Genomic DNA, 21,443 nt, shown 5'->3' on the forward strand with positions numbered 1-21,443 from the left:
AATATAAGAGCATGCCAGAAGTGCAATAATACAGTACAGTTCAAAAATACAATTATATGTTACACAAGTGTATAGGCAAATATACAGTTAATACAAAATACAAGTCCTACGTCCTAGATTGTAATAGCAATAAGTGCAGACAAGGTCTACTTAATAAGATGTACTTATTGTGCTGTACTTAACTACACTATAACATCGCAGGGGATGGGTGTGTGGCAGAGGACACAGGCATGTTGTAGAGGACACAGGCGTGTTGTAGAGGACACAGGCATGTTGTAGGGGGCAAAGGCGTGTTGTAGAGGACACAGGCATGTTATAGGGGACAGAGGCATGTTGTAGAGGACACAGGCATGTTATAGGGGACAGAAGCATGTTGTAGAGGACACAGGCATGTTGTAGGGGACAGGGACATGTCATATGGGACAGGGGCGTGTTGGGGGGGACACAGGTGTGTCGTAGGGGTGCGCGAGTGTGTGTGAGAGAGAGAAAGTGAGAAACTCTTTGATGACTCTGTGGGGGGTATGTTTTTGCACTCAAACCGGAGGGTCACACGGGTTCACATTCTTCAGCTTTGTGTGTCAGTCACCCCCCCCGCAGACAGCCATATGAAGCCCTGTGGGAGCTGGGTACTACAGCAATAAAAATCATAAATGCCATGCCATCCACAAGGGAGTGGGGAGTCTGTCAAAACAAAACATGAAGGCAAACATTGACACTGGAGTCCCATAGCAAAGGGTTACAGTCCGGTCCAGATGTGTCCAGTCCAGATGTTGTCCACTTCCAAATGAAAGGATGCAGCAGAAGAGCTCAGTGCTGACCAGGCTAAGGGTTTGGCCACAATACAGAAGCTCCTCTTGGAAAGTGGGTCTCTCTCTGTGCCCAGCCTGGTCTGCCTCTCTTTTGCTCCATGTACAGGATGACCCTGGCACTGTTATCCCCCTCTCTGTCCAAACAAACATGCTTGAGGTCAGTGCAGGAAAGCAAGGGGGATGCACCTCTCTCCCAGACCTGCTGGAACCCTTGGCACCCAAACTCTCTGACCCCAGAGGCTCCAGTCTTCCTCCTCCTCTGATTGTGGCGCCTGGGCATTGAGTCTCGCTACGGTCTGCTCCCCTGCGTGCAGTTTAAAACATTCCCCTCCTAGAACAGATGACCTTCGGTGCCCGGTCCCCGTGGAATCACTGTGTTTGTATACGATTGTTTCAGAGAAAGAAAGTGAGAAAGAGAAAAACAACGAGAGGAAAGCGGAAAGCCCTGGATCAACAGCCACAGCGGAGGCCTAGGGATTGCGATTTTATTGTTGTTATTTTATTGGATTTGATCTTTTTCCCATTTCCTTTCATTGAAGCCTGCCTGTGCGGTGAACAACAGTACAGGCCCCCCATCCCACTCACACACACACACACACACCGTTAAAACTACCACTGCAGCCACTACTACAAGTATTAATACTGCTAATAACGAATACAAATGTCCACAGCCCCTTCATAGTCCCTCGCCCGTCCTTCTGCACCGATCCCTGGAATAAGCAATGCAGTTTAACTGTGTTTCCATTACTGTTTTTCCTGCAGACTCTGTCGCACAAAATGCATCATTTATGTCAGCAGTCTGCAGTCCTGTCCGTGGGGAGCAGCAGTTGTTCCCTTGTCACAGGGGGCTTCCACGGGTCAGCGAAGAGAGACGTGGGAGTGCGCTTGACGTGTACTAAGTGACCAATCATGGGACCAATTAGGCCGTTTAGAGCTCAGCTGGAACGAAAAACATAATTGTCACCTGTGCAATGGCGCCATCTGCTGGGGGAGTACCACTACAACAGGCAGGCCTCTTTCTCTCGCTTTTCCATAATTTATTTGAAAATAAATGTCCCTTGGAAAAAGCTGACACCAACTCAGAAACATTTATTTCTTGAATAAAAACATAAATGACAAAAATAAACGAATTAATCTCACAAGTATTATAATAATATCACACATAAGGAAACAGGATTCAGAGAAATCGATTTAAGTTTTTAAACAAAAATAATTAGAACATTAGACCTTTTCTGCACACTTCAGAAACACATTCGTGAAACCTTTGTTTTGTAATTTAAACATGTTTTCAGATTTATCAAAAAAAATCAAAAAACTAATTGAATTGAAAACTTCAAAGACAGATACAAACGACCCCGCAGCGGAGGGGCTTTAAACTCAAGTTATGCATCTTGCAATCAATTGTACAAAAGAAAATATAATAATAATAATAAACAAATCTTAAAATATATTTAAAGCCAATTACAAATCTGAAATACACCAACTAACGGAGAATGAGGAAGAAGTAGAGTGTGGTCGTATACACCGGGGATGAACGCACTGCCCTGAGAACAGCAAGCCGTGTGGTTGCTTTTGTGTGTATGTGTGTGTGTGTGTGAGTGATTGTGTATGTTTGTCCATCTGTGCCCACCCTGGGCTGTCTGTGAAGGTGGGGTCAGGCTCAGGGGAGGTTGGCGGGGGGTTCAGGGTCAGTCTGTGGTCTGGATGGGGGGGTGGACCGGTTCCTGCAGGATGAACTGGAGCAGCAGAGGGAAGGTGCTCAAGTGCTGGGTCCTGAGGAGCCCCTCTCCCTCTCCCTCTCCATCTCCCTCTCCATCGCCATCCTCTGAGCACCCTGGAGGGGGGGCAGCAGATTCAGAGGAGGTTGCCAGGGGCTGGGGGGCCATGGCAGTAGTCCCGGGGTGTCCAAGCAAGTTGATGTAGGAGAGGGGGTCCTGGCCAGGGCAGCTGCTGTATGTGGGGTTGACCACCACGGCATACTCCTTGCACCAGTCGCCGCTGGGGGAGGCGGCCTCCGCGGGGCTGGGGCTGGGCACACATATGGGGGAGTAGCCAGGGGCGAGGGGCGTCACATCCACAGAGCTGTAGAGCCCTGCCAGGCAGTCCAGCACCAGCCAGGGCGGGGCGGAGGACTGCTTGTCCACCTGGTCAGACTGGAACACAGAGACCGGGGTGGGCGTGGCCGAGGCTGTGGGCAGCTTCATGCTGGCTGGGAACTGAGACTGTGTGATGGAGAGCTTGAAATCCTAGAGACCGAGAGAGAAACAGAGTTCACACTCCTTGACCTTTGTTCACCATCGTATCCCAGTGGCTCAGAGATGAATAAAATACCCAGGGGCGATTCCAGAGGGGGGCCAGGGTCATGCCAAGTTTCAGGAGAAAGTAAAAAAACAAGCAGAATTACCACGGTTTATACGTTTAATATGTGAAGTTTTTATGTGTCGGTTTTTCATGCTAAGTGTAAAAAAAACAAGTCTGAAGTGACGCCTCAGTGAAAAGTCCAGCTCACCCGAAGCTGCGGCTCATTTATGCATGACGTCACACCAGGAGTTAAGGAGTCTGTCTCAAAGTGTCCCAGGATTACAACAGCGCCCCACGGCATATTTATACAATCAAATAAAATAAAATAAAATGTTTATATGTCTTCTTGCTCTGCTGTATCTGATGTTGGGGACTGTGGGGGTGAATTGTCGTCCACATCAACACTTTCACATGAAACATCCGACCCAGTAACATCACTTTCACTGTCATCTGCCATTGAGCGCCCGTTGTTCACACCAGTGAGTGTCCTGATGTGAGGAATACAAGTTTTTTTTTAAACGGTTGATAAACAAATGTGCTTTTTTTCCATCCTATGAGCAATGGATGTGAATTAAACTTTCAGGGCATGTTTAGAGAAAGTATTGGCCACCCATTAATAAAAACAAAAAAATGATGACACCCCAGACTCGCTTCACTGTCAATCAGCTGATTAAGCTGGAGTGCAGATTCGCTCAGCTGGCACTTCGTCATCACGCCCCCCCGTGCCACCCCAAGAATAAGTACTGGACGCACCTGGTCCCCCCTTTCACATCGTCTAGAAACTAGAAACGCTCCTGCCCGTACCCCCTGGCACACCTCCCCCCCTCTTACCCTGCGCAGGTTCTTGGGGATCCAGGAGGCCAGGCTGCTGTTCGCAGGGTTCGGGACCTTCGGCCAATACCTCCTCTTCAGTCTGGAAGGGTCACAGAGGTCACAGAGCAACATAATAGTCAGTCAGTGTGTCAGTCAGTCATTGAGTCAGTCAGTCAGTGAGTCAGGCAGTGTGTCAGTCAGTCAGTGAGTGAGTTAATCATTGTGTCAATCAGTCAGTGTGTCAGTCAGTCAGTGAGTGAGTTAATCATTGTGTCAATCAGTCAGTGTGTCAGTCAGTCAGTGAGTCAATCATTGTGTCAGTCAGTCAGTGTGTCAGTCAGTCAGTGAGTCAATGTGTCAGTCAATGTGTCAGTCAGTTAGTGTGTCAGTCAATCAGTGTGTCAGTCAATGTGTCAGTCAGTTAGTGTGTCAGTCAATCAGTGTGTCAGTCAGTCAGTCAGTGTGTCAGTCGGTCAAACGCAGGTTATTTCCCCCCTCACCTGTGGCAGAACTGCATGTAGGCCAGGAGGCTAATGACAGTCAAGAGCACCAGGCCTGTGCAAATCAAAATGGCCAGGACTGGGTTGTGTTCATCCACTGAGACACAGAGAAAAAGAAGCATTTATGGACTGAGGGTTTGCGTGTGTGCTCCCCCTCCCTCACTGCCCCTCCGGTGGGACGGGGACGTACCGATCGCCAGGTTGATGAGATCCCCGGCAGTGCTCCCAGCCTCTGTGCTCGCCCACACCTGCAGCTGGTACAGCCCGGCCGGCAGGTTCAGGACACACTGCCGCTCCGACACACTGACCACCACCTCTACAGACACACGCATACAAAGAGAGAGAGAGAGAAAGAGAGAGACCATGGTCAGTAAACACACACACACACACACGTACACAGAGAGAGAGAGGGGAGAGAGGAATGGAGCCAGGGACTAGACAGAGGGCGAGAGGTGGGGCAGTACTGACCGGTGGCGTTAGAGTTGCTGTGGGAGCGGTTGTAGTGGACTGTGTAGCTGCGGATGAAGCCGCGCTGGTGGTCCAGAGGGATGGGGTCCCAGCGCAGCAGCACGCGCCCAGGCCTGGAATCCAGCACTTGCACCTGGGGACCAGCAGTGGGCGCTGGAGAGAGTGACGAGAAAGAGAGAGAAAGAGGGAGGACAACACAGGATAAATGAGTAGAGAAACTCAGAAAATGAGTCACGAAAAGGAAGACATTTTTTAAACTGAAAATAGAAAGACAGAAACACAATGAAGACAAGGAGACAGACAGAGACTCTCACCTCCTTGTCTGGAGTAGAGCCTTGAGAAGACTGGCGCCCCCTCCTGGCGGGGGTACAGCGCCCGCACCGACACGTTGTACAGCACCCCCCCTTCCACCGCCTCTGAAACACAGAGCAACACGCCTGTCACACACCTGTATGTTGTATGTGCGTATGTTCGCAGCGGGATGCGTTATACTGCCGGTGTGCCAGCGCAGGGGGCTGAAGTCCACAGAGGAGTCTCCGCAGGACCACGCAGGACACTCCAATCACAGCAGGCCACACCGGAGACAGGTCCGCAGTGTGTCCTGCCACAGCAGCACTTACCTGTGATGACAGTCTCGGTGATGTTGCTGGGCAGCCGGTGCCAGTTCTGGACGCAGGATGCCACGGGGCACCACTCCACCACGTAGCCTCTCACCAATTGGCCGAGAGGAGCTGCCCATCGCACACGCAGCCTGCGGTCATCCAATGGGGTGATGTTCAGAGCCACAGGGGGCGGGAGCACTGCCAGAGAGAGACACCATTTTAAATGCAGAAGCTCTTCCCACTTCTGTGTGGTATAGTTGTGTACTGTGTAGTATTGTTTGATACTGTGTATTGTGTATTATTTTATGGTATTTTGTTGTGTACTCTGTAGAATTGTATGGGACTGTATTTTGTGTGTTTTGTACTTGTGATGGACTGAGAACTCCGTCAATGAAATCCAGACGTTCTTCTGAGCGTTTCAGTGAATAAACTGGAAGTCGAGGAAGTCATTGTGAGACATTTGACGCACTTGTCTCAGGGATGATTAATGAACAGGATGGGGCTGTATTCTGTTGAGAGGGAAGCTGGGGGCGGATGGAGACGGAGACAGTGCACATGCTTAGAGAACGTCTTTTCTACAGGAACAAAAGACATCTTATATTCATTTGTAAGTTGAATAGATTGTGTTTTCATGTTTTCTGTTTTGTTTTTGTTTCGTGACAATGCACCGGAAAAGGGGAATTGTGTTTTACAGCAGTCTTACCGACGGCGGGGTGGATTCGATGGCCCCATCACCCTATTTTTCTGAAAGATCCATCAGTTTGTAGTCATAAACCGTTTATTTTATTATTTATTATTTTACATGATTATTTTAATCGGGTTATTGCAGTGTATTCTACAGCAGAGTGCGAACTGCACACACTGCACACAACGAAAATGGTTTTAATATCCTGAAGAGTGCTCTACCCTAGACTACACATGATCTGACAAAGTGTGACGATCTGTCAGGTTTGAATGAATGAACAAATGTTTGTTAGTATTGTGTTTTAATGGTGGAATAATATTTTCTAAGAAGGGATTGGCCAGGTGGTGGGCTGTATGAAGAAGGTCCGGATGTTTATTTGGGGGATTTTTGTGTTACGCAGTGCTAATTTAGTCATCAGTTTTTGATTTAGTCATTTTCTTCGTCAGATCAACTAAAAGGTCTATGAGATAGTCACATTTCAGCCATACAATATAATTTAATCATAACTAAAACCTGCATACATTTAATTTAGTTTTAGTATTTGGAATATTAAACAAATTACCTTAAGTTATCTTTTTAAACTTTAGAATTAAAACTAATTTGTTAGCATTCAAATCCATACAATAAGTGTGTGGCAACTTATCACTTTTAAGTGATAAGACAAAAACAATTTAACCAATGAACAAATTAATTAACAGATAAGGAATCTTATGTAAATCACACAGCCTTATTTTGGCACATATATACACAAACGTCTGCATAACTGAACCTCAGTAAACCACACAGGTAGTATATGTACAAGGAGTTAATGTACTATCCAAGGATTAGATAAATCACAGTTATGTAAAACCTAGATGTGTATGGGATCTAAATTGTTGGAACGGGTCGTGTAATTCTTGTTTGTTTTGTGCCTCAAGTCCAAACTTCAGTATTATATAGATTTCTCTTTTAATCTTATCCACCCTACTTTCCTCGATCCTATCTTTGCAGTTACATGTTGTCTATTTACACATTCCTTCTAGTATAAAACAAAACAGCCTCAAGGTGAATTAATGCAGATCAACCTCATCGCTAATCTGAGTTTGTGTTAGGAAAGTGTTGTGGTAACTTGCCTTTCAACCAGGTCTTGTTTTCAGAGGACCTAACGCATTGGTTATACAGACATGTTCAAATGTGTTGGTACCCTTACAGCTCATTGAAATAATGCTTAATTCCTCCTGAAAAGTGATGAAATTATGTATACTTACATACCTTTGGTATGTCATAGAATAAAGCAAAGAAGCTGTGAAAAGAAATTAATTGTTGCTCATTCTACAAAGATATTCTGGACACATTTGTTGGTACCCCTTAGAAAAGATAATACATTATTGGATTATAGTGATATTCAAAACGAATTAGTTTCTATCATTAGTATCACACGTCTCCAATCTTGTAATCAGTCATTCAGCCTATTTAAATGGAGGAAAGTAGTCACTGTGCCGTTTGGTATCATTGTGTGCTCCACACTGAACATGGACCAGAGAAAGCAAAGGAGAGAGTTGTCGAGGAAAGAAAGAAAATAATAGATAAGCATAGTAAAGGTAAAGGCTACAAGACCATCTCCAAGCAGCTTGATGTTCCTGTGACAACAGTTGTGAATATTATTAAGAAGTTCAAGGTCCATGGAACTCTAGCCAACCTCCCTGGGCGGCCGCAAGAGGAACATCGACCCCAGATTGAACAGAAGGATAGTGCGAATGGCAGAAAATTAACAAAGGTTAACTGCCAAAGAGATACAAGCTGAACTCCAAGGTAAAGGTACGTCAGTTTCTGATCACACCATCCGTCGCTTTTTGAGCGAAAGTGGCCTCTATGGATAAAGACCCAGGAGGACTCCACTTTTGAAAGAAAAACATAAAAAAGCCAGACTGGAATTTGCTAAAATGCATATTGACAAGCCACAATCCTTCTGGGAGAATGTCCTTTGGACAGATGAGTCAAAACTGGAGCTTTTTGGCAAGTCACATCAGCTCTATGTTCATGTAACATGGAAACATGGAGGAGGCTCGGTTATGTTTTGGGGCTGCTTTGCTGCGCCTGGCACAGGGTGCCTTGAATCTTATGTTGTAAGTCGCCCTGGATTAGGGGCGTCTGCCAAGAAATAATAATAATAATAATAATAATAATAATAATAATAATAATAATAATAATAATAATAATAACAATAATATAATAATAATCAAGGCATTCTGGAGCAAAACGTCCTGCCCAGTGTCAGAAAGCTCTGTCTCAGTCGCAGGTCATGGGTCCTCCAGCAGGATAATGACCCAAAACACACAGCTAAAAGCACCCAAGAATGGATAAGAACAAAACATTGGACTGTTCTGAAGTGGCCTTCTATGAGTCCTGATCTGAATCCTATCGAACATCTATGGAAAGAGCTGAAACTTGCAGCCTGGAGAAGGAACCTATCAAACCTGAGACAGCTGGAGCAGTTTGCTCAGGAACAGTGGGGCAGACTACCTGTTAACAGGTGCAGAAGTCTCATTGAGAGCTACAGAAAATGTTTGATTGCAGTGATTGCCTCTAAAGGCATTCTTGTCCATGCCATTTTCATTTGTTTTATTAATTACAATATTATGTTGAAAAACAAAAGCAAAGTCTGACTTCTATTAAATATGGAATAAACAATGGTGGATGCCAATTACTTTTGTCAGTCTCAAGTTATTTCAGAGGAAATTGTGCATTCTTCGTTTTATGTGGAGGGGTACCAACACATTTGAGCACGTCTGTATGTGAGGGGGTCACTAAATAATGGTTGAATACAGTCCTGTTATCATCTCCTCTGATAGCAATACCAGGCAAACAAGCCACACTCCAGTTTAAAGTCCTAGACTAATCGAATGTACTTAATAATAAAAACCAATAACTGTAAAATGATCAATTAAAAACAATTTGTCCATTGCAGTCTTTTCGCTGTAGAATCAGATCTGCATCCCTTCCCTCATCCTTTTTAACACATTATTTACACTTACTCGAAGAATATATAAAAACTTGCATTCAAAATAATTATTGAATTACCTCCAAAGCCTTCATGTTTGTCTAAGAAATAAACCTGAAACACTCGAGATGTAGCATCAATACCCTTATCTTTTTTCTAGTCATATCGTTGAGACATTTGGTTTAATTTCCTGCAGTTTATATCTTACAAGATATGTATCTGAAGAGACTCTTTCTTCCAATTACTGAATGAATAATTACTTGCAATTTAGGAACAAGTTGAATCGATCATGCAAGAAAACAAAACAAAAAAACCCAACAAAAAATGGTTTGTGTATAATAGCTAATGATGATGATGACAACAGTCAAGGTATAAATAATGCATCTAGCTTTTATCGAACACTCCCTTTTTGATCAAATATTTGTATTTATTTTGGAGGAAATGATTGCACTCTCAATACTCTTGAATCTCCTTAAATCTTCCCGCTCCTCCTTCACCAGCCGTGCTGTAGATCCCAGTTGTGTTCAGCCAGTTATAAGCTACAAACTGCCGATTCTGGCTCATCAGATTTTTGCAAATGAAAATTCAAAAACATTTAGTCATCGTCATCGTCATCATGGATAATTTTAGTCAGATTTTCATCTCCGTCAACAAAATGAACACTGGTGTTGCTCCAGTCAGCCAGGGGTACGGGACGTAAGGCCCAAGAGAGTCCTGTATGATGTTTTGTTTTTATGTTGTCTGTTTAATGAATTTTCTTTTCTTTTGTGATAGTGTTTATTACAGTTCTTATTCTTAGCCGTGTTGTGTTGTCATCTTATTTTGGCTTCTGTTCATATTCTTTACTGTTTAAATGTGACTTGAAGGACCCATCATTGTTCTAGTTGAGGGTTTTGTTTTCCCCACAAGCAATAAACTACTTTTGGAATGTATTTTTTCTCTCTAAGCTTCACTACCAACATTACTGCTATTACTAACAGTACTGTACAGCTTCTGACTTCCATACTATAGGCAGGTACCCCTTACAATACAATACAAAATGGAGAGTTCTTCCAAAGCCCCCTTCCCATCAAAGTGTGCCGCAGTGTGGCACAACATCAATCCACAGAAAAACAACACACGGGACATGGGAATACCAAGATCAATATTCCCAAGGCCTGCTGCCTGTGGGAGACCAGGGTTGTACTGAAGTGTAGTAAAGCTGTAGTAAAACCGACAGGAATCCACTGTAAACTGTGGTAAGAGCATCACCTGGGTCACGGGGGTCAGGGAGGAGGAGGCTGGCGGCAGGGGAGATGCCAGCGGAGTTGTTGGCGGAGAGGGAACAGGAACAGCGCTGGGTGGGCAGTGCCAGGCTGCAGGCGGTCCGGTTGGGGGGGAGGTGGCCGCACACCTGCTGCGCCATGGGGATCAGGGGGCCCCCCTCCCCCCACCAGCAAGTCACGTTGTACCCCAGGATGTGCCCGTTCGCTTGGCCCGGCGGCAGCGGCTGAGAGAGAAACACAAGAGAAAAGAATGACAGTTTTTTAATCATAGACGTTTTCACAAGTTTTGGGGTGAAGGTTGGTGGGGGGCTAAGGTTACAGTCAGAGGTCGGAGAAGGGGTTTGGGGTATGGTGTTGTATGGATTAAGGTGCAGGGGGGCTGGGGGCGGGTTTGGGTTTGGGACAATTGTGTGGAAACAGAACACTGCACTCCTTCCAGAACTGACTCGATTTATTTTTTTAACTTTAATGTATCCATTTGCTTCACCTCCCTACCTGATATTGGGTTCTTAAGGACACAGGACAAACCTCCCCCCCACCTCGACCCCCAAAATCAACCCAGTCTGTGTCCCAGTGCAATCTTCCCAGTCTCCATAATTTGCCAACTTAAGTTACATATATATCAGAACAGGAGAGGGTCTTAACTGCCAGCGTCTGTTTCCATTTACTGTAACTGCCGGCACTGAACCCTATAATGATGGCAGCTCTATTACCAATCTGTCTCTCTCTCTATCGCTCTCTGTCGCTCTTTCCCCTCTCCTCTCCTCACCTTATAATTTCCTCCCCTCCAACCATCCAACTGCCCATCCACACCTCCTGGCCACTCTCATCCACATTCCCCTTTCCTGTGGCCTGATATCCCACCATCTGTTTCCATCAGTAAGGCGAGGATGAGGAGGGGGGTGCAGGGATTATTTATTTTTAATTTCAGTGAGAGAGGGAGAGGGAGAGACGGACAGAAAGTGAGAGTAAGATAGAGAGTGAAAGAAAGAGAGAGAGAGAGGGAGTCCAGTGACTCAGTCTTCTAGGAAAGCTGTGGTTCTTAGTCCTCCTGATGTTTTTTTGTTTTTCTTTCCGATAGTAAAGGGAAAGAGAAATGCACGTAGCTCTGCTGATGGCACCTCCATTGGTGGCAGGGTGACAGCACGTACACACAGCTGCTTTATGCTGCTTATCTCTCCTCATCTCTCTTCTGTTTTCTCCCCTCTCCCAAGTGTTGGTGGTGGAGGGTTCAGGCTCTGTTGTCCTTGTCCCCATTACCAGGGGAACACCTAATTTTGTGTTCCCTCACTTATTGGCTTTCGCCCTCGATAAGACAGGATGTGACAGGCTTCCTGTTGTGCGAGGCAGCGAGGAGAGCCTGGGAGTCGGCGTGTGGGAGAGAGTGAGAAGAGCGAAACACTGAATACGGTACCTGGTGTATGAACTTGGATTTGATTGCGGATTGTGATTTGGACTGGTTGCGTTTGTTAAGTTTGTATTATTGTTAGTTTCTTGTTTAGAGAGGGACCTGTTATATGTGCAGACACACGCAGACAGACACACAGACAGTTGGTATTATTAAAGGGATGGGAGGGATGATAGACAAACAATTGGCACAGAACTACCCAAGAGATAGCTGGGGATGGGGGGGTATAATGAGGAGGCAGCTGTAAATTAATTGGGTAATTAGATAATTGAGCTGTTAGTACAGTATAGCACAGAGTGTCTGGCACCTCACCTTCCACTGCAAAGTCACCCATCTCTGCCCGTCTGCGGTCAGGTGCCCCATCTGCCACCAGAACTGAGGCTCTGAGGAGGGGGCTGAGGAGAAGGAGGTGGGGGGGTGGGGTTCCAATCAAATAAAAACCAAAATGATGACCACAGTCACATTCGCACGTGTCCCCTTTGCCCACCTTCCCTCCCTACTCTCTCACCAGCCTCGTCCGTCTGGTACTTCAGCGCTGAACTCCAGTCACTCCAGTGGCTGCTGTTGCTTTGGAAGTGGATCCGGAGCCGGATGGAGTAGCGTGTGTAGGGGGAGAAGACACAGGACTGGAATGGATCGGTCCCCTTCACCGACACCGCGACCTGCCGGGCCTGGGACAGCAGAGAGGACAGTTGTCACACACACCACAGAGACACAGACACACAGACACACACACACAGAGATATAGACACACACAGAGACATAGTGTGACATTGCAGTGTGTGTGAGTGTATGCCGTGCACTGTGCTCTTTCTGTGTGCAGTATATGAGTGTGTGCGTGCATCATGTGTGTGCACATGTGTGCGTATGCATGTGTGTAGCACTGACCTGAGCCTCAGTCCGGACCTCCATCTGCATCTCCAGCATGCCTTGGCGGACTTCTTCTCGGTGGCTGGTGGAGGGGTTTGGCAGTGCCCAGTACAGCCACAGGCACTGGGGCTGGCCGGGCACCCTGCTCACCTGTACCAACACTGGAGCGAGCAGCTTCTCTGAGAGAGAGAGAGAGAGAGAGAGAGAGGGCAGGGGTTAGGCAGAGGAGGAGGGAGGGACAGAGAGGGGGGGCAAGAGGGTCTGAGGGAAAGAGAGAGAGAGACTGAGAGAGAGAGAGAGAGAGAGAGAGAGAGAGAGAGAGGGGAAGGGGGAGAGGGAGTCGCGCAGTGTGGTCTGCGTACCTGACTCTTTGCACCACATATACAGAGGGGCGGAGGTGCTCTCTCCCCAGGGGCCGTGTGCCGTCACATGCACAACGTAGAAGGTGTAGATTGAGCCTCCTTGCACCGTGCAGTGCTGCTGCCCCGGCGGCGCCCAGCACTGCTCCTGCAGCCCCTGCGGGTACACCGTCCTAGTGCCTGCCGTCCTGTTCAAGGACAGACAACACAACACAAGGAGTCAGTCACACAAATCGCTGCCTCCCTTGCGGCACAACGTGTGCGTCATGCAAAGCCCGTCTGCAGCCTGACACAGGAGAGCAGGGTGAGAGAGAGAGACGGGTGAGTGGGTAAGAGGGCGACAGGTGACTGGGGGGATGCCCATTAAGGCCAAAGTGCACTGAAAACACAACAGTCTCGCTCTACTGTCTCGGATGGTCATCCTTCACGAAGGAGGAGGACGTGTGTAAGAATGTGTGTAAACTCTGTACATTTGATAGAGTTATGAATAGAGCCTGTGTGTTCAATTTGTCTATATCACAAGGGGTGGCGCCCCTGTCCTCCAAACTCTGGTGTCTGTGACGAGCTCAACAACTGAAAAAGAAAATGAGTTGGATTTCAAGAATATTATTTATTTGGGTAGTTTTTGCTTTGTTTTTGCACTGAATTGCTGATGCAGAAGCCATGGTAATCTGACCTTGGCTGTTATCTGGCCTCCTGCAGCCTGATAATGATGAGGTGGCAGGCAGGCGCGGGGGCAGGGGAGAAGGGTGCGGTGAGCTCTCACACGCACAGCTGGGCATCAACACAGGGCGCACAGACAGGAGGGCCCAGGAGAGAGGAGAGAGAATGGGGGGACTCACTCTTTGACGCTCAGGCTGTAGTTGGAGTGGGCAGGAGGGTCCTTCCCGGGGTCCCAGTAACAGGTGATGGTGGCGCTGTCCACACACACACAGTACAGAACCTTGGGCTGGGCCGGCGCCGCTGCAAGACAAACACAAAGACACACACACACAGAACATGTGACAGGTGAGCATGGCCAGACAACAGCACACCTGCAACATGAGTGAGTGACACCATCAAGCCCCCATAGTGTGTGTGTGTCTCTCTCCTCTCTGCCTGCTGGTTACACAGACTCTTATGTCCACAGGGACTGGACTGTACCCGTCCCTGTTTGCCTTGTGATACAAAGAGGCCCAGTGGTCTGGTTCTGAGGATCTGAACCACACATGACACGTAAGCTGAGAGAAACGAGTCAGAGTGAGAGGGGGGGTGGAGGCATAGCATGCCAGCAGGGCAGAGATAAGCATCGAAACGAGTGAGAGAAAGGCGTGGACTTTAACAACAGATGAGACAGATAAGGGAGCCGAGGAGGAGAGGAAGTGAAGGAAGGAAGAAAGGCAGGCCGGGGCACACACAAGCGAAACTACAGCAAGAAACACAGTCTCCAGAAATCTGTGTTGCACGCTGACAACGACAAATCTCCAGAATCTGAGATATTCATGCCAGGGGGACGCGGGGGCAGGCGGGGCAGGGCCGATCATATCTGATGTGCGCTTGTCATCAGAAAGAGTGGAATAAAAAAATATATATATATTGAAAATATTGAGGGGAGTGTTGTCACGAATGTGATTAAACACTGTCTGCGCACACGTGTGAAAGTGTGTGAGTGTGTGTGTGTGTAAGTGTGCTGTGTGCGGTTTGTGTGTGTGTTGTTTATATGCACAGTGTGAGGTCAACTAAATCAAGTCCGCTGGTCGTTGAAGACAGTGGTTCACGTGCCATTTTGAGCATCATCATGTCACGGCATTAAGACACGGAGTCACTAATTCACACATGAGTTTTGTTTATGACGTTTTTTTTTGCGGTTGTGATTTTTGTGAATGTAAAATAAAACGAAAATAATTACATTGAAAGTATAAACAGCATTAATGTGAGATGTAAAGCAATATGTATGATGAAAATGATTAACCAGGGTAACTTGTAAACCAAAATACAAAACGGACAATCAGTTTATAAAAACACTCCTACCTGCATCCACAATACAGAGGACAGCCAGGCACAGGAGCCCACAGCCGCAGTATCTGTCCTGGAGCAACATGCCTTCAGCCCCCCCCACCAGATCGCCTGCAAAAACAGAAGAAAACATGCATGTGCTTAACTATGATCATTCAGCAGAGAAATTTCACAGGGTGCGCTATCGTGGTATCTCTGGAGCTGCGGCCGAGGTAGTGACAGACTGCAGATTAGTTTAAGGCAGGATGGGAGGATGCCGGTTTATCGAGGCTCCTGTGGTCTGGCCAGCCCGGGTATTGACTGACGGCAGGAACATTTTGTTCTTTCTCAGTGATCTGGGCCGCGGGGGTTCCACAGCCACATCAGGAATCAGAAAAAGTATTTTTGCAAAAACAAAAATCGGCCAAACAGTCCAGAAGGAAGCATGCAATTTCACAGGAGGCGTGCGCATGTATTTTATGTCTATTAGATTAAAAAAAAAAAAAAAATCGGTTTTCCACAAGAAAACCCCCAAACAGATGTCAGGTGCAATAGGTGTGTGTCATGTGAGCAGTGCTAGAGCCAGTGCTGTTGAGGCCGTGGCCCAGGGGCAGTTACACCTGCCACACAGTGACTGTGATGCACATTTTGCTGAAGAAAACCTGGGGCCAATTTCCAACTGTACTTTCTGTAGAGGAAAAGAGGAAATAAAACTACCTCCCAAGTTATACAAATGACAGAAATACGTTATAGCAAAGTGCGGCCTGCAGGGCTGGGAGACGAACCAAACCAAACCACACCAAAACCAAAAACAAAACAGAATGAAAAATTCTTGCCAAACTTTTTTTTTTTCTTTCTTTCTTTTAAACTAATACAGCTTTGGGCTCACTCCTCCACCTCTTCCCCTCTGCTACTCTCTCTCCTTCTTCCTCTCCCCCACCCCCCAACAGTGCGGAGAAGCAAAGACACACATTTTAAAATGACAGGAACGTTCCTCTATCAGTTGCCATCATCTCATCTTTTTCTTTTTTTTCCCACCCAAAGGTGTTTAAACCTCAGACCTCCGGTGGAAAGTGAGAGTGTAAACAGCATCAGCATTAACACTAGTAATAATATTGTAAAAATAAATGAGTTCCCTGTAACTGAGTAAACTGAGGCTCTGGGTTCAGGGAACAGGTTCAGGGTACAGGCAGTGTACAAGCAGTGTCCCGGATGTTTGTACTGAGCTGAACTCACACATGTACACACATACTCACACATTTACATACTCATCTACATCTAAAGACACACACACTCCACAGCAGTGTCAGGAGTGCGTATTGACCTCTGAGCTTCAAGAAAGGAGCAGCGCAGCTTCCATCTCTCTTTATTTGCTTTTCAAATTGGCAGCGAACGCACAACATACAGAGTCTGTGGTTTTTCTGGAAAATGCAAAACAGACTCTTGAACCCTGGGCCCAGGGCCTGTGTCCCACCTTCACAGAGGACGACTCTTGACATTGTTTCCATTGTATGCCGTGCGTGACAACATCAGTGCCCCATTGTCCTCCGCAGCCCTGTCTCTTTGTCTTTGTACTCAAATGAGTGGTGAGCAGGTTTTTGCATGAAGCTTTCTTTTCAGTGAACGCCTGCATGCAAACTAGAGCAACATCTGCTTGCAAGTCACGTTATTGACGCCCCTCTTAACCCTCCCAACCACCACCTGCTCCACCCGCCACCCACGGACGGGTAACCAAAGGGCAGGGGAGAAAATACGTATCCACAGAGTGAACAAGTACGAACAGATTGCATACACAACTTCACTGCCTGCGAGATCCTACAGCTTCAGGTGTCCACATGTCTTGTCTCTCCAACTTAATCGAACTCTAACTTTTACTTTAATTGATGCTTTGTTTGGCTACGTTTGGCTGCAGAAGGCACAGTGAAGCCATGTGTGCCAGCTGCCCTAAGGTGCGCACTTGGCCATTGTCCGGACAGAAAACAGCTGGACAGCTGTAATCAGATTTTTTTTTAAATTGCATCAATAAGGTCACACAGATATCCGCCAAACCCTGTGAGCTGCCAGAGAGTGTAGTCTACAGAGTCAGGATTTGGAGCATCTCTGACGTCTGACCTTTCCACGAGTGTAGTACCTTCTCTGCACCTCAACCTCAAGGTTTCTCCCTCGTTTATCAGTTTCTCTGTTTGTTTTCAGTTGACCACTAGAGGCTGCTATTATAAATATATATATATATATATATACACTCACCTACAGGATTATTAGGAACACCATACTAATACTGTGTTTGACCCCCTTTCGCCTTCAGAACTGCCTTAATTCTACGTGGCATTGATTCAACAAGGTGCTGAAAGCATTCTTTAGAAATGTTGGCCCATATTGATAGGATAGCATCTTGCAGTTGATGGAGATTTGTGGGATGCACATCCAGGGCACGAAGCTCCCGTTCCACCACATCCCAAAGATGCTCTATTGGGTTGAGATCTGGTGACTGTGGGGGCCAGTTTAGTACAGTGAACTCATTGTCATGTTCAAGAAACCAATTTGAAATGATTCGACCTTTGTGACATGGTGCATTATCCTGCTGGAAGTAGCCATCAGAGGATGGGTACATGGTGGTCATAAAGGGATGGACATGGTCAGAAACAATGCTCAGGTAGGCCGTGGCATTTAAACGATGCCCAATTGGCACTAAGGGGCCTAAAGTGTGCCAAGAAAACATCCCCCACACCGTTACACCACCACCACCAGCCTGCACAGTGGTAACAAGGCATGATGGATCCATGTTCTCATTCTGTTTATGCCAAATTCTGACTCTACCATCTGAATGTCTCAACAGAAATCGAGACTCATCAGACCAGGCAACATTTTTCCAGTCTTCAACTGTCCAATTTTGGTGAGCTTGTGCAAATTGTAGCCTCTTTTTCCTATTTGTAGTGGAGATGAGTGGTACCCGGTGGGGTCTTCTGCTGTTGTAGCCCATCCGCCTCAAGGTTGTACGTGTTGTGGCTTCACAAATGCTTTGCTGCATACCTCGGTTGTAACGAGTGGTTATTTCAGTCAAAGTTGCTCTTCTATCAGCTTGAATCAGTCGGCCCATTCTCCTCTGACCTCTAGCATCAACAAGGCATTTTCGCCCACAGGACTGCCGCATACTGGATGTTTTTCCCTTTTCACACCATTCTTTGTAAACCCTAGAAATGGTTGTGCGTGAAAATCCCAGTAACTGAGCAGATTGTGAAATACTCAGACCGGCCCGTCTGGCACCAACAACCATGCCACGCTCAAAATTGCTTAAATCACCTTTCTTTCCCATTCAGACATTCAGTTTGGAGTTCAGGAGATTGTCTTGACCAGGACCACACCCCTAAATGCATTGAAGCAACTGCCATGTGATTGGTTGGTTAGATAATTGCATTAATGAGAAATTGAACAGGTGTTCCTAATAATCCTTTAGGTGAGTGTATATATATATAAAAATAATTAAAAAATGAACTAGCGCTGTGAGAAACAGACAGATCTTGTCCCCTGACCAGCACTGTGATCCATGGCAGTAGGACTAACTGGATTTTACTGCTGAGCACTTCTGAGCTGAGCTGACAAGACTCTGACAAGAATTTGCCTCGCTTGGCAAATTTCACCATGTTAACCTGCAGGGCCACCTGGGACTTAAAACAACAACAGCATCCATGTAAAGTCCCTGGTGATTTTGCTTTTGTGGCGAGTTAAAAAGTGAACATGTTCTGTACAGTACCCAGCTCTGTGGTTGGCACTGCGCCCGTATCGTACCCACCTATTGTGTACCTCTTGCATCTACTATGTGTTGCCTATTCAGTGTTATTGTGCTGCGTTGTATTGTCATCCTGCACCTAATTTAAAGCACACAAGTGTTGCTCTCTATATAAAAATGACTAAGCACGCGATTGTGAGTTTGTAATACAGCTGTGTGTTAGTCACTTTGGAATAACATGACAACTAATGAAGACATCAGACATCTGAATGAAGTCTGTTTTGCAATGCACTGCACTGCACCTGAACGATACATGGCATTTGAGCGTTATTGATAGACAAAAACATACAATTATTCATAATGAGACAGGTGGGAATATTTTAGATATGGACTACAATGCTTGACTGTACTTCACTATAACACGTGGTCCAGGGGATATTTAGTTTTGGCTTCTGTGTCGATGAAAATAAGTTTTAGTCATTTGAACATGCTCTGACACACACACAAACACACACACACACACACACACACACACACACACACACAGTGACAGTCCTTACCAAGTTTCTATAACACCAGGCTGCTCCTGGGGACGCTGGCAGCGAGGGCTCGTCTCCTTTATGGACAAATAAACGATTTTCTGTGAATGAAAGAAACAACCATTTGAAAAAAATGACTACCACCAATGGGTCCCTCAGTTCTCTACATGCTCAGGCCACCAACATAAAAACAGTCAATACAATTTGCATTATTAATCTTAATAAACACCCGCGCTCAAGTTTCCTTCATGTTAGGGGAGAGATAACACGCAAGTCGGCCGGTGATTCATTATTGTTCATCACTTGTAGGTTACAGGATGGTTTACATGCCACCTGTCTCAGTGTCACCCCTCCACTAATCCGTTAACTGTAGCCTCTTCATACACACTGAGATTAGCGGGAAAACGACAGTCTGATTGATTCAGATCTTTCATTTACTCGATTGACTTTTGGGGGTTCAGTGCCACTGGAATTCAAGGAGGGATGGTAAAGCGGTACATAGCATCCAAGGGCTGTGGTGTAGGTATGTCTAAAACAGTGTCTTACAGAGAACCAATCATTACACAAAGAAGCAATAATACCATACATGAAGTGCGGATTATAAACGGCAGTCGTGCGTGTACAGAAGACAGGTGTGTCTGCAAGAGGAGCCAACCCGGATTAGTATGAATACAAATCTAATTAAACACTCCGAATAATTCTGAACTCCTTGTCATTTAGAAATACGAAACGTCACCCCCTTATTAACCATCTTGACACGGGTCGAAACTGGGGGTCATGGGATTCATTTCAAGGACTAAACTAAATAAATAAAATAAATGCAACCAAGCAACAGATCGTTCCCAGACATCCTGTTACAGTTTTGCACAATTGCTAAAGCACATTTCTACAAACAGTGCAGGTGGGAGATTTGCAGCGTGTCTGGATCTGCGGGGAAATGTCCCGCAATATTGGAGACTTCATTTTGCATGTGCGTGAGGCTTAGCAAGTGCGTGGATGGCTTGCGGTGTTTCGGTTACTGTTCTCACAATATACACATCGTTTCAGGAATTGTGCTGTTTTATTCGCGAATGCACAGCCAACTGGCGCAATGAGCTTTCCAATTACGCAATTACTGTGCGCAAGTCAGTCAATTAGCGCTCAGCTACACGGACACCCCCTGCACCCTGCTGCCCTGCGGCTCTCACAGCATCTGGGGCCACTCTGCCAGGCGTGGGCTGCCAACCACAGCACCCCAATGGTAGTGGAGTTTCGATCACCAGACCCCCAACATACATTCTGACCACACCGTGTTTGACCTAGACATCCTCAGCATCCCTCCCCCACCATCAAAAAAGCAGTCTATTTACTTCTCAATTATAGGATATGAAGCAACACAACTCCACTTATACTCTCCATAGTGCATACAGAATGGCAACAGACATCATAATGGCAACTTGCAGACTATATTTAGAAGCACAGATACATGTTTCTGATTAAAATAAGTGTGTTCAGTCTCCTTTCGCGAGTTGACAAGAAAGAAAGAAAAAGACAAAGAATACATCGAAATTCAGGAACAGAAAGGCGACTGTTGAAAGTTAGTCCTGTCTTACCTTAGCGGATGTCCCTGTGTGCGTGTCTTTCTCTCTCTCTCAATCAGCGCTGTAGCTGATGGGGCTCACTGCGTTATTATACCCCCCCGCCCCCGACAGAGCCGCACACCTCTCTATGACTCTCCGCCCCACAGTGCGCTTCACACACGGCACATGTAACACATGTAACATAGATAATCCCGATTAAAAGCACCGTTCCTGGGGGCCGTCCCCAAAAACAGGGAAAACCCGTCTCTGTGACTCAATCCACTTGCGCCTGTGAGTTTATCAGGGCTTTATGTCTCTTTACTGCTGCTTGCTCTAGGGCAAAAAAATGCTCTCTCTCCCTGTCTCTCTCTCTATCTCTATCTCTCTCGACCCCCCCCCCACTTTCTCTCTATCTCACTCTCAAATTGAAATCCGGATTCAGAATTGATTGGCAGGACAGGTTTACACCAGTGCAGGAGAGTAAAGAGAACAGAATAAATAGAATAACAGAATAAAAGTATACAAGTTAAATAGCTTTACAGATTGTACAGGTGTTTGTGTGTTCAGACACTTACAGGGCTGGT

The 21,443-nt window shown here is 46.3% G+C and overlaps 1 protein-coding gene across 1 annotated transcript; it reads right to left on the reverse strand.

Annotated features, from left to right (window-relative positions):
- Window positions 1-1,895: 1,895 nt before the first annotated feature.
- Window positions 1,896-21,001, reverse strand: LOC136718335 (interleukin-6 receptor subunit beta). Its single transcript, XM_066696031.1, has 16 exons — window positions 20,893-21,001; window positions 19,322-19,401; window positions 15,071-15,166; window positions 13,903-14,023; window positions 13,064-13,248; window positions 12,720-12,880; window positions 12,340-12,502; window positions 12,144-12,226; window positions 10,410-10,647; window positions 5,512-5,691; window positions 5,206-5,307; window positions 4,892-5,044; window positions 4,614-4,739; window positions 4,424-4,520; window positions 3,942-4,023; window positions 1,896-3,055 (listed from the first exon to the last, which is right to left on the reverse strand). Exons 3-16 carry the CDS (start codon window positions 15,138-15,140, stop codon window positions 2,498-2,500), a joined length of 2,319 nt encoding a protein of 772 aa, XP_066552128.1. The 5' UTR covers window positions 15,141-15,166; window positions 19,322-19,401; window positions 20,893-21,001; the 3' UTR covers window positions 1,896-2,497.
- Between the last annotated feature and the right edge of the window lie 442 nt (window positions 21,002-21,443).

The sequence above is a fragment of the Amia ocellicauda genome, chromosome 22 (genome assembly GCF_036373705.1).
Source record: "Amia ocellicauda isolate fAmiCal2 chromosome 22, fAmiCal2.hap1, whole genome shotgun sequence".
NCBI lineage: Eukaryota > Metazoa > Chordata > Actinopteri > Amiiformes > Amiidae > Amia > Amia ocellicauda.